A 12,271-nucleotide genomic window follows, 5' to 3' on the forward strand; every position below is an offset into this window, starting at 1 on the left:
GTTGCAGTCGCTGACCATTCTAGGTTGCACGGGTGGAGGCGTTTTGATTCCATTCGCAGGCTTGGTAACAGTTGGAGTGTTGGTAGTAGTTGTTGTCGTTGACGGGACATAGCCCTCCACACTAACACATACCCTTGGCACATCCGTTTTGATTCATGGTTACTTCTGATATGGGGCGCTAGACCCTGAACGACGACGGGGCAGGATGATCATAAGTCGCATCAAAGAGCAGAGGACCGAGCGATCAACGCTCAGACAAGCCTCGACTGTGTTGGCCGAAGGGCCGACTGACTTAACGGATATGTACAAATTAGTCAATAGAGTGACAAGTCTTAAAATCTTTATACTGACTTACATCATGGACCAGGGGCCAGGAGTTGCAGAATCTGCTTAGAACTCACATAGTATGTAGTATACCTTCGAGTTTTTAACCTCCACCTCCCTGTGAAGTCGTGCGTAGTTCACAGCGGAGCTTACTAGTTCCGGTACAGCAAGTACCTCTATCACGATACTGCTATACGACAATCCTCGATCAATCGTTTGATCAGAACTTCTATCTTTGTTTCAAACAAGCTCCAGCCACCATGCACCTACGCATGTGGTTGTTGGGCCTGCTGCTGATGTGCCTTTGCATATCAGTAGCAGCACAAAGCGACGACACGACATGTAGTGCGACAAAGCGCTGTAAGAACGGCTGCTGTAACAAGTCCGGCAACTGTGGCTTCGGTCCTGATTGTAAGTTTACTGCACGGATACCGTTGAGCATTGGCACTGATTGCGAGCTTGTTAGATTGCGGAACAAATTGTCGGTCAGACTGCGATCGGAAATCCGAATGCAATCCAGGCTTCGGTGCTAAATGGTCTGAGAATGAGAAATGCCCTCTCAATGTTTGCTGCTCTAAGCACGGATATTGTGGTGTAAGTAAACCCATTGCAGATAATCGGCCTTTTCAACAAGACAGACGCTGATTTGATCCAGACGACCAAGGACTTTTGTGGTTCAAAGAAAGTCAAACGGCCAAGTTGCAGCAAAGATGGTGAAATATCTCGCGTCATTGGCTATTTCGAAGGATGGGCCAGAACCCGTCCATGTGAAGCCTTTTCTCCTGAGCAGATCCCCATTGGATTGTATACTCATATCAACTTCGCCTTTGCCAGTATTGATCCTAAAACCTTTGAGATCAAGCCAGACAAGGACACTGATGTTCGGATGTACAAGCGCCTCACTGAACTCAAGAGACTCGATCCAGAGCTCAAAATCTACATCGCAGTCGGTGGTTGGACTTTCAACGACCCAGGTCCAACCACTTCCACCTTTTCCCAACTCGCAGCATCTCTTCCTCGTCAAAGAGCCTTTATGGCCTCACTTGTGTCGTTTATGAGCACTTATGGGTTCGATGGCCTTGATCTAGACTGGGAATACCCCGGTGATCCGGATCGAGGTGGACAAGCTGTCGACTTTGTCAATTTCCCGAAGTTCATGGACAGGCTAAAGAAGATGATGGATTCCGCTGGCAAGGGACTCAGTATCACCCTTCCAGCATCGTATTGGTATCTGAAACAGTTCGATATCAAGAAGCTAGTGAGTTTCATGCCATGTATACATCAAAGACACATTACTGATAGCTCTCTAGGAAAATTCTGTTGACTTCTTCAACATCATGTGAGTTTGTCAGTTATGTGTCGTTCTTCGTCTTGTATACTAACTGCAAACCATAGGTCCTACGACTTGCACGGTGCTTGGGACCATGGCAAAAACTACACACAGCCCCTTCTGAACGCCCACAGCAACCTGACAGAGATCGATCTTGCTCTTGATCTGCTCTGGCGCAACAACATCCAATCGGATAAGGTTGTACTGGGTATGGGATTCTACGGCCGCGCGTTTTCAGTTCAGTCTGGGACGTGTACGGAGCCCGGATGTCTATTCAAAGCAGCAGGTAAAGCTGGCGAGTGTAGCCGTGAGAAGGGCATCCTGTTGAATTCAGAGATCGTGACGACTCTGAATAAATACAATGTCAAGTCGCAACTTTTCAAAAAAGAAGCCGTCAAGATCGCCAAATGGGGCAATCAATGGGTCTCGTACGACGATGAGGATACATTTCCGCTCAAGACAGAGTATGCAAATTCTCAATGTCTCGGTGGTGTAATGGTGTGGGCCATTTCGCATGATACCAAAGAGGCTAGATTCAACACTGCCCTGGCCTTGTCGCTGAAACGAGACGTCACGCCTGGTATTATCGACTGGAACGAAGAAGCCTACGAGATCAAGAAGATTCCTAACGAGCAATGCCGCTGGTCTAGCTGCAAGGAGGGCTGCCCCAAGGGATGGGTACGCGTGGCTCGATCCGACAAGCATGCCCGTAAGGACGAGGTCATGTTTGACGAAACAGGCTGTGGTGGCGATGGTGGCCATACTTTCTGCTGTCCTGGGGGTTCATCGAAGCTCCCCACATGCGGTTGGTATGGACATAACGATGGCAATTGTGCCAAAAGCAGCCAGTGCCCCAGCAATATGTGGGAGATTGGTTCCAATCAGATATACTGCGACCTGGCGCAGAGCTTCCAGACGGCGTGCTGTGCCACCGATGTGGTAAGCACAAAGGTTTACAGTACCTGTGGATGGGGCCAGTATCCGAAATGTGACGACCAGGAAGGCTGCCCCAATCCTCAAACCGACAGTAAGAAGAAAAATCTTATGTTTTCTTCTGCCTCGGGCTCGGGTGGCGGCGTGTGCAATTTGCGTCAGAACGATCGCGGTCTCCCGATACCCAGCCATCAGACTCGCAAGTTCTGCTGCAACGATAGTGACAAGAACCTTCGTTTCACAGACTGCAAGCCGTTCACGGATATTGGACCCGGACCTACCATCGAGCCTGCAGGGTTCTGTCGCAGTGGATGTCCTTCTGATCGCATCCAGGTTGCGATCGACACCTGGATCGACAAGTGCTCCGAAGCTGGTATCGGCGGCATGGCTCATTGTTGCAAGACCGACTACGCCGAGACGTTTGAATGGGAGAACCCCAAGCTGGATTCATTCAGGACCGATGTCTACGCATGGCTGAGAGATCCCACCTGCCCCATGACGGACGAGTCTTTGCTTCGTCGTGCGACATTGCCCGATGATGGACTCAACAACTTGTCTTCCACAGATCTTGTTCCCAGGGCAGGCAAAGAGGATCCAATTGCAAGGGACTTGGAGGTGAACTTGGCCAGGTTGGTTCTTGGGGCTCTGTCCAAGCCGATTCTTGAGGAAATGACCAGAACCTGGAATGATGCAGTGAAGGCCAACAACTTATCATACCTCACTGTGAACCTGTTAGGGCCATTGAAGAAATCGACACCTGAGTGGGAGACTGATGATCCCGACATCATGGCACACTACATTGTCTGCAATCCTCAAGAGGCGAACACTCGCAGCGCCGCAATCCAAGGTCGAAGAGGGGACGGTAGCAAATTGGTGACGAACTGCAGCATTCCCATATGCGACATCAATGGCAATTGCGGAGGCGAAGTCCCAGAGGTATTCAGAATACGCCGTGGGTTACGATCATCCCGAACCACGCACTTGTCAATGCATCAGCACCATTCTCTTCATGCTCGTCAGGCGCCAGCCCCGCAGGAATCTGAAGTGACTGTGTATGATGAGGATGGCAACGAAGCAACATGGGAATACAGAATTCCAGCAGTATGCAATTAACCCCCCACACTCTCGAGCGCACGACAGCAGCTGACCAGTATCGTTTAGAATCCTCCACCGGGCACGTTGGAAGACTTGAGCGAAGAACCACCGTATGCAGTATCTTTCTTGCATCCGGCTGATTGTTACGATCGAAGGATAATAGGCTCTTTCTTCTATGTAGGAATGGATGACATGCAAAGTATGTATACTCTCCTGGCACTCTAGTCTCAAATGACTAATTCTCGCATCAGCCGAGCATCTTCTCGATAAAAGTGTTATGAAGCTCTTTATGGGAGACGCAGCCAAAGGACAGTAGGATTTGACTCACCTGCGATGAACGAACGTATGCTAACTCGGTTAGACTAACATCTGGTGCTCGATCCATGTATGGTCCAGTACCTATACATTTCTTTGAGGAGATTATCCGACTGGGCGAAGATGATAATGGAGATAGTTACGCGAGAATTTCCGGTAACCCCCGTTTCAGAGACGGAAACCTGTGGAATCCTATCTTCGAGTGTTTGGGAAGTTATGAAAACATCAGGAACTTTATGATAACCTATTTAGACATCAACATAATTAAGGGTCAAGTAAGTGGCGCATGGACTGGTGATGAGAATCGAAGATAACACTAGGACATGGACTGACTCTTTACTCTTTACTCGCAGCTTATGCAACTCAACGAGCCTGTCTCACTTAAGTCAATTATGCGACAGCTGGGGGATGATGCGCCAGACGTTCTAAAACGTATCCGAGCAGCATTTGCCTTCTTCGATTACATGAACATGGAAGCAGACCTACCCTTCAATGGCGCTGACCCTAAAGGAAAGCTGGAAAACATCATCAATGAGGTGATTCGACAGTTCATTAGCGCCGAGATAATCTACCAGAATCATCATGGCAAACGTGTCAATATAGCCCAATATTTCAGGGAATGGTTCATAGACTATTGTCAGGTTGTCACCAGTAGGGCTCTGGCATGGCTTGATAAAGGCGATGGATGCAGTCGAAAAGTTTTACGAAGGAGACACATCTGCTGCAGCTGGCTTGGTACGTACCTTCGTACAAGAGGGCCGCGAGCGTCTTGAAGGCAATATCGAGATCGAGACAGACTGGGACATTCCGCTTTTGGGCAATGATGAAGAAAATGATGACGACGATGTAGAGATGGGTGGGACATAGTGAAGTAGGGGTTTGTATTTATCTTTTGGATATGATCGGTTTGTGTATGCATTCAATCATGTCATTGAACCCGTTTGTGCTAAGGGTCGAACTTGAAGCTATCACTTCCTTCGTCTTCGCGCGTAATCTGGACCCGGGAGCAGTCTCCAAAAGGCAATAGAGACAAAGCCCCCTTCCAAACATTCTTCTCAAGATTTTCCTCTGGTCCTCGGAAGCTAATCTCCATGTATTTGCTAATATCAAGCTCATACGAAATGAAAAGATTTTCCCAAAACTGTAGCAAATCACCTGTGCGAAGCCTGATCCAACCCCAACTATAGGAATGTTGAACTGGGTCCCAGTCGTAGCCAACTGCCTTGACAACAAAGTTATTGTTCGCGATGTCCTTAAGGATTCGTTCGTCTGCAACGAGTGCAAAATTGAAGCGGGACCCGACTATGTTCTTTTCACTTTCGACATGCTCTCCTTCCTCAAGGCAGACCTTTCCCACCCCAGCAATATCGAGACCAGCAAGCAAATCTGGATCTTCTCGGGGAATGAGACGAAAAAGCTTCTTCATGACCTCTAACCGCTCCAAATACACGACCTCGTCTCTGTGAGTGTCACGAGCCCATCGCCGATCCTTCCCACGGACTTCGTCTATTTCGTGATAGCCAAGTGCAAGGCGGATTTGCTGCGGCAAGACTTGGAGAAGGGTATTCCAGGATTCATCTGATTCGGGGCCGTAGTATGTGCGGTAGATTCTGAAGCCCCAGGTTCTAAAGTACTTGAAGTTTTCGGGGAGCATCCTATCAAGAGCTCGCCTCTTGGTTCCAGGTAGTGGTTTCGGGGACTTCCACACAAAATCGATCATATCTGAAAGTGAAGCGGCCATATTGATATAGTGAAACCTTCGATAAGAGTGCGGTGTAAAAAAAGACAGGACCAACTGTTAACAGAACTGTGATCGGACCTTTTGTATTGTCTCGGTATTTACATAATCCAACATTGTTATTGGACAAGGTGGTAACCAACGAATGTTGTTACCTACCCCAGAGTAAAAAGGATAAAAAAAAACTTGATCCACAATGGAAGCGACCTTTGTAGTATCCCATAAGTTTTATTATGTTCTCTATATTATTACACACCTGGGACAATGTTATTATATGCGGCTCTTTTTTTTCTTCAGAGTAGTAAATGCCATGATGCAGATACTAACCCTTTGAAAAGCGAAGATTCGCTAGGGCCGTGAATTTCATGGTGCTTTTATCTGACAAAGAGTTTTGTTGAAAGCTTGTTCAATTGTGTATAATTGCCTAATTGAAACTTATAGGTGAATGTTATTGTGAGTATGTCTTCTATTTTAGGGGAAAGTAAAAGATCGAACATCTTGCCACGCGGTAAAAAAAAAATTAAAAAAAAGCAGTTATTCATTCATGTCAGTGAAATATTAATACCTCTTCGGTGGTTTGTACACGAGTTTTTAGGTAGTATCGCTTGCATCCCTCAGTCTGCAGCTTAAAGCCATAGTAGTTAAAGTCCACAGAGCAAATGCAGGTTATCGCATGAAGTTCACGATGAGACATTTTAAGGTGGATAGAGCCTCATCGCATATGACGATGTGGCTGTTACCGCGACACAAAATTGTGGCGGGTAAAAATCATCTCGATGGGATTGTTAACGGGGTTGGAGTCAATTCATCAGCCACATTATTTCACGATTAAAGAACCATTGCCCACGGCATTGTTACTAAAAGTCAACTGATGGTTAGATGGTGAAACATGTCATGTCAACAGTCTTGGCTCATTTCTCACCAACTCAAAACACGTAAACCCCCAAGACGAGACACGCGTATGTTTGAGCTTGGCGCGTATCCGAGTTACACAATGCACAGCATCAATACGGGGTTATTTATATTCCGTAGATACATGTACACACACATACGACGGAACCAAACAGAGCACGTGTTCACTATTGCCGGGACGTTCGGGTCAGGCCAAGGTCAGTCAATTACGGCAACGCCAAGATAATGACGGACTGCCAAGAAGCCCCCTGGATCAAATGGGTATAGCATTAGTATGTCCTGCCCACTGCCGTAGTCAACCAAGTTTTTATGTGTCCAAGAACTCTATGACTCGTTTATTCTTGATAGACATACATACCTTTGTTACTCTTGTTCAGTTGACGCGTTCTGTCTTACTTGGATAGAGAGAGAGAAAAATAAACTCAGAGACATGAATTGTTGGTTTCACTGGTCCGACTCTAGAATAAGGTAATATTTAAGCATACCAGGGGCTGGGACCAATCTTGTGTGATATTAGTCGTGTTGATGTGGAGAAGAAGGGAGTTTTGGCGCATTAAAGTTTAGCGTGATAGGGGGCTACAATAGCACAATACCTGTATTTGTCACCGTGACTGGTATGGACTAGAAGTAGTGTCTTATCTGCAAGGGCTTGCGTGGCCTGTGTCAGTCTCCCCCAGCCTCAATCTCCAATCTCGCTTTAGCAAAGGAGATCTTGGCTTTATTTTGTCTCTGTGATTGTGATGGACCTGTCCAAGAGTCTCATCTCGGGGTGACATTCTCTCACTTCGCAGACTGCTACAGACAATACTCTTGACTATACCACCAGCTGCATCAACTAATGCACTGCAAATCAAGGCATCGCGCTTTACCTATAATCAATTACGTGGAAAACAGCCAATACACACGCTCTCTCCTTCTGCCAAGCCCTTGGTCTACCAATAACTCCCCATGTCCGTGTCCCCATGTCCCAGTTTGGCTTGTCTTGGCAATTCTACTCTTCTCCATTCATTGTCTGTCTCTTTGATAGCCGCCAAGAAGTTGTTTGATACAAGCTGCACTGCCCCGATGCCCAGACCCTTGGCTCGTAACCAATATGGCCCTCTCCATTTCCCTTTTTCCCCCTTGCTCGTGTTTTGAAAGGTGAAAAAAAGGATCCCCGGCTACTGTCCCCCCTCCGCTTTTTGAATCCCGTCCCACCTTTGATCTCCCCCATCATCCTTTCTCCGATCATCTTTTGTCTGTTCATCCCATGATTGACTTTCTAGAAGGGGTTTCCTTTTCTACTTTCACTTTTCCTGCATAGATCTGTAACACTCGCTTTTCTTTTACTTTTTGACTCTTTTCTTTGATCCTGTTCTGGACTAGACGGGTATCGACGGCATCTTCAGTGCTTGTTATCGCTCGCTTTACAAGCTGCTACCATATTCACCGACCTCACACATCGACAACAAATCTTGCCAACAAACACATAGAGAGGTGAACTCTCATTCAGGCGCCATGTTGTTTTCTTCACCAAAGGGCTTCATCGCCCAAGCTACGCTGTTGGGAGGACTTCTGGTTCAATCAGTCGAGGCACAGTACTACAAGATTGGAACAAAGGGTACGCGATAACCCACAACAACGAGTAATTTGAAGACAAAAGACTGACAATGTTGTAGAGGAGATCAAACAATCAGCGCGCACACTCGCTTACGATCTCATGCTGCAATATGACGGAAACACAACGGGCATGATTCCCGGTATCTTGCCCGGTCCTCCAACAGAATACAAGGGCGATTACTACTGGTGGGAAGGAGGAGCCATGATGGGAACATATATCGGTGAGTTTTCAATTACTCTTGAAGGAAAAAAACATGGCTAACGAGAACAGATTACTGGAAACTCACAGGCGACTCAAGCTACAACAAGGTGGTGATGGAGGGTATGCTTCACCAAACAGGAGAAGGCCGCGACTACATGCCCAGCAACCACAGTGCCTCCCTCGGAAACGACGATCAAGGTTTCTGGGGCATGTCAGCCATGCTCGCAGCCGAAAACAAATTCCCCAACCCTCCCGACGACCAAGCTCAATGGCTCGCCCTGGCGCAGGCCGTCTGGACGACACAGGCTAACCCCGAGCGACACGACGACGAGTGTAACGGTGGAATGCGATGGCAAATCCCTTTCACCAACTCTGGATATGATTACAAGAACAGTACGTTTTATTAAAGGTCATATTGTAGGACCATTTGACTAATCTGGTGTTTTAGCTATTGCCAACGGATGCTTCTTCAACATTGGCGCTCGTCTTGCAAGATATACCGGAAACGAAACCTACGCCAAACATGCCGAGGAGACATGGGAGTGGCTCTGGGGAGTCAACTACATTGACCACGAGAGGTGGTTGGTCTACGATGGTGGACACGTTGGAAAGAACTGTACCGACATCAACAAGGCCACTTTCTCTTACAACGCTGCCATTCTTATTCAAGGCGCTGCCTTTATGTACAATTTTGTAAGTACATTCCCACCCAGATCAATAGCCAGACGATCACTAACATCACTACAGACAAACGGATCCACCGTCTGGGAAGACCGCATCACCAAACTCCTCGACGCAACCCTCAAGAACTTCTTCCCCAAAAACATCATGTACGAAGTCCCCTGCGAAGGCCGCAAGGGCGCCTGCTCCACCGACATGTTATCCTTCAAGGGCTACGTGCACCGCTGGCTAGCAGTAACAACCCAAGTCGCCCCCTTCACCGCAAAGAAGATCCTCCCCGTCCTCAAGACCTCCACCGAAGCCGCCGTGAAGCAATGCACAGGCGGCGATTCCGGTCGCGCATGCGGTTTCTACTGGAGTGGTGGCGAATTCGTTGATGTAGCCGTTGATGAGACCAGTGGAGCTGGCGAACAAATGAATGTGTTGGCAGCTGTGTCGAGCTTGTTAATTGAGGATGCTGAGCCACCTGCGACGAATAAAACGGGTGGTATCTCCAAGGGTGATCCTAATGCAGGAAAGGATTCACACGATAACCCTGAGCCGGAACCCATCACGACAGCTGATCGCGCGGGAGCTGGAATCCTCACGTTCCTTGTTCTTGCGGGTGGTTTGGGAACATTTGTCTGGATGTGTGCTTTCGACTAAGCGATTTTTTGTATCTGGCGTTCTATTACAACCTCGATTGGGAACTACGGGGTTTATATGTTTTTTCTTTCTCTTTTGTGCGGGAGAATGGAGTTGGGGAGACAAGTGTTTGATGTCCAAGGCGATTGCCTGTATGTGGACGACTTGATAGCCCACAGATAGGCGTCACGTTCTGTTTTCTCTTGAATCAGTTGGTTCTGCAACCGGGCTTTTGTTTGACGATCCAACAATATTGACAAAAGCTGGGAAAATTGGCAAGCAAAAGACTGACCGCTATACCGATTGATTCAGAAGAGAATGGCATGATGTCTATCTGTGGGCATCGCATTCTATACAGATTTTATAATTGAATGCTCGACCAATACTATTACAATAAGTAAACTTTGCTCGTTCTTGATGGTGAGATGCTGTATGTAAACGCGACGCGACCTGGAGTCGTACCAACACGATGGTCATCGATTGACTGCTGGGTCAAAGACATGACGAACAACTTAATCGCATGTGTTCTATTAGCGTGATACCCTTCTATCAATTCATTACTCGCGCGTTCAGTATGAGTTCCAATGAAGCTAAATAAAATGTTGCTTTGTCATTCCTCTTGATGGTGAAGGTGTTGGTCTTGACGGCGTGGGCGGCTATGAGGGATTGCTGGACAACAAATGGTGATAATGGCCTTGATGGATTGATGAAATAATATAATTCAACAACGATCTCTCATCCAGCGCATACATGAACTGAGATGTGCTCCCAAAATTGACACGAGAGGTGCGTTTAGGATAGGTGAGGTACTAAATTGACAAGATCACGTTTCTTTCATGGGGGCATCTCTGAGATCAACCTCAACCTACGGCACTATTTCCAGCGCTTCAAGGGTACATCTTAGGCCGACTTGAGAAGCACCTCTCGGTTGGCCTTAAGTCAGATCGCACTCACGATACCCGAGCGTGTTAACGATGAGTGCCAATTCGCCTATCAATGACACCCAATTGCAAGTCCCCAACAGGATGATCGTGTTACTTGCAGAGTACTGATCAGATGGCTCTTCCAGTCAGTGACGGCCAGATCAATTTACACTCATAAACATTTGAAAAGTTCGAGAATTTCCTGTATATACCACAGACCAACCATTGTGCACGCGACAATTCTCTGCGATGCTTAGTGGTAGCTGGATGACAATGACGAATGCCAAGGGCCCCGGCCGAGAGCCGCCAAATCTCGGCCGACCAAAGCACCAATAATGTTACACTCGCATCACTTCATCACTTCACAAGTAACTAACAAGGGAACGATACTCTTATGTAAAAGTCGCAGCCTCGAAAGGCAAGAATTGTATTAGATATGTACCAAGTAGCCATTATATGTAGCTAAAACCCCAATCCTTAATCTTCCCCCATATGTTCAACCATTATCGTGCCGTCGCAATTATTCGTGAAATCGCTTATTTGGGGAGCGAAGCAGGAGCATAAGACTGATCAGGCTTAACAATCTTAGCACCAGCGAGCTGCTTGTCGGTGTAAGCAGGCCAGATGATCTGACGCTTAGAGTTGGAGACGACAGAGAGAGTAGTGAAGCCGTTGTCAGCTCCGAAGACATCACTCCAGCCAGAAGTAACGGTGAAGTCACCGCAGGTGGTAGGACCAGCGGAGCGCTTCTTGGAGGCACCGGGGCCCTTGACGTCGTGGCGGCACTCAAGAGGCTTGCCGTTGCCGGTGTCGATGCCGAACTTCCAGTTGCAGATGGAGTCGTCGGAGCGGCAGTAGCGCTTGGCGTCGCGGATGGTCCATTGGGGAGTGGCGGCCATCATGTTGACGGACTTTTCCTCTGCGGGAGCAGCGGAGACGCCGGCGGCGGCGATGAGGGTGAAGAGAGCAGCGGAGAACTTCATTTTGAAGGATGTGTTTGTAAGTGGTTGAGTTGAGTTGAGTGTGGATGAAGATGTGTGTGAGTGATGAGGATGAGAAGATAGAATTTGAGGGAGAGACGAGGATGTTTATATAGATATCTTTGTCAGTAAGTGGGCACAGTTAGTTCGTGAATCATGACGACAGAGTCCAAGCTGGGTGAGATGAAAGACAGCAATGCAACAATGTCACTATTCTGACAACAGCCCAGCCTCGGCCACTCCCTAGTCCAAGCAAGTGTGAACTAGTTCCCACCTGAAAGCTACCAGTTACTACACAACAGATCCATAGCTTACCCTGTCATTTCAGACCTCGTGGATAAAAGGAACACGAGGTGATCGACGAATCTCGTATTCCCCATCCACCACATCAGGCGATCGATCAGGTTCACTCAAATCAGGTACACACATGTCGCAGCGGGTGTGGCTTTTGCGGCGCAAACAAGTATAATCTATGCATAAAACATTAATTTATTACTCTGAGCATTGCTACCTACAGAAATATCTCTCGTGTAGCTCTTGGTCTTTGCTTTGCTTCGGGTTGTCGGTGCCGGGTTTAAAATTGCCAAGTCGGACACCCCGCAATTTGACTCGGGC

General features: G+C 47.6%; 4 protein-coding genes across 4 annotated transcripts; 2 read left to right on the forward strand and 2 right to left on the reverse strand.

The window, feature by feature from the left end:
• Window positions 1–584: 584 nt before the first annotated feature.
• On the forward strand, window positions 585–4,864 carry EDB82DRAFT_556850 (uncharacterized protein; the record flags this gene model as incomplete). Its single annotated transcript, XM_025736348.1, has 10 exons — window positions 585–735; window positions 791–918; window positions 980–1,582; window positions 1,635–1,663; window positions 1,720–3,688; window positions 3,749–3,881; window positions 3,934–3,994; window positions 4,044–4,272; window positions 4,351–4,633; window positions 4,689–4,864. The coding sequence occupies 10 exons, from the start codon at window positions 585–587 to the stop codon at window positions 4,862–4,864; spliced, it is 3,762 nt and encodes a 1,253-aa protein (XP_025586964.1).
• Window positions 4,865–4,872: 8 nt separating this feature from the next.
• EDB82DRAFT_502103 (uncharacterized protein) lies at window positions 4,873–5,823 on the reverse strand. Its single transcript, XM_025736349.2, has one exon. The coding sequence runs from the start codon at window positions 5,736–5,738 to the stop codon at window positions 4,944–4,946; it is 795 nt and encodes a 264-aa protein (XP_025586965.1). The 5' UTR covers window positions 5,739–5,823; the 3' UTR covers window positions 4,873–4,943.
• Window positions 5,824–7,727: 1,904 nt separating this feature from the next.
• EDB82DRAFT_502105 (glycoside hydrolase) lies at window positions 7,728–10,155 on the forward strand. The gene is made up of 5 exons (XM_025736350.2): window positions 7,728–8,247; window positions 8,306–8,467; window positions 8,518–8,841; window positions 8,897–9,141; window positions 9,196–10,155. The coding sequence occupies exons 1-5, from the start codon at window positions 8,145–8,147 to the stop codon at window positions 9,772–9,774; spliced, it is 1,413 nt and encodes a 470-aa protein (XP_025586966.1). The 5' UTR covers window positions 7,728–8,144; the 3' UTR covers window positions 9,775–10,155.
• An 873-nt stretch (window positions 10,156–11,028) lies between these two features.
• EDB82DRAFT_502108 (uncharacterized protein) lies at window positions 11,029–11,769 on the reverse strand. Its single transcript, XM_025736351.2, has one exon. The coding sequence runs from the start codon at window positions 11,657–11,659 to the stop codon at window positions 11,213–11,215; it is 447 nt and encodes a 148-aa protein (XP_025586967.1). The 5' UTR covers window positions 11,660–11,769; the 3' UTR covers window positions 11,029–11,212.
• Between the last annotated feature and the right edge of the window lie 502 nt (window positions 11,770–12,271).

This window comes from Fusarium venenatum (genome assembly GCF_020744135.1).
Source record: "Fusarium venenatum strain MPI-CAGE-CH-0201 chromosome Unknown EDB82scaffold_2, whole genome shotgun sequence".
In the NCBI taxonomy this organism is placed as follows: Eukaryota; Fungi; Ascomycota; class Sordariomycetes; order Hypocreales; family Nectriaceae; genus Fusarium; species Fusarium venenatum.

Excerpts from the sequence above, each read along its gene's own strand:
- EDB82DRAFT_502103 (XM_025736349.2), bottom strand. The coding sequence starts at position 5,738 with ATGGCCGCTTCACTTTCAGATATGATCGATTTTGTGTGGAAGTCCCCG.
- EDB82DRAFT_502108 (XM_025736351.2), bottom strand. The coding sequence starts at position 11,659 with ATGAAGTTCTCCGCTGCTCTCTTCACCCTCATCGCCGCCGCCGGCGTC.
- EDB82DRAFT_502105 (XM_025736350.2), top strand. The coding sequence starts at position 8,145 with ATGTTGTTTTCTTCACCAAAGGGCTTCATCGCCCAAGCTACGCTGTTG. Across the intron at positions 8,248-8,305 it reads CTACAAGATTGGAACAAAGG|AGGAGATCAAACAATCAGCG; the intron begins GTACGCGATAAC and ends ACAATGTTGTAG. Across the intron at positions 8,468-8,517 it reads CATGATGGGAACATATATCG|ATTACTGGAAACTCACAGGC; the intron begins GTGAGTTTTCAA and ends TAACGAGAACAG.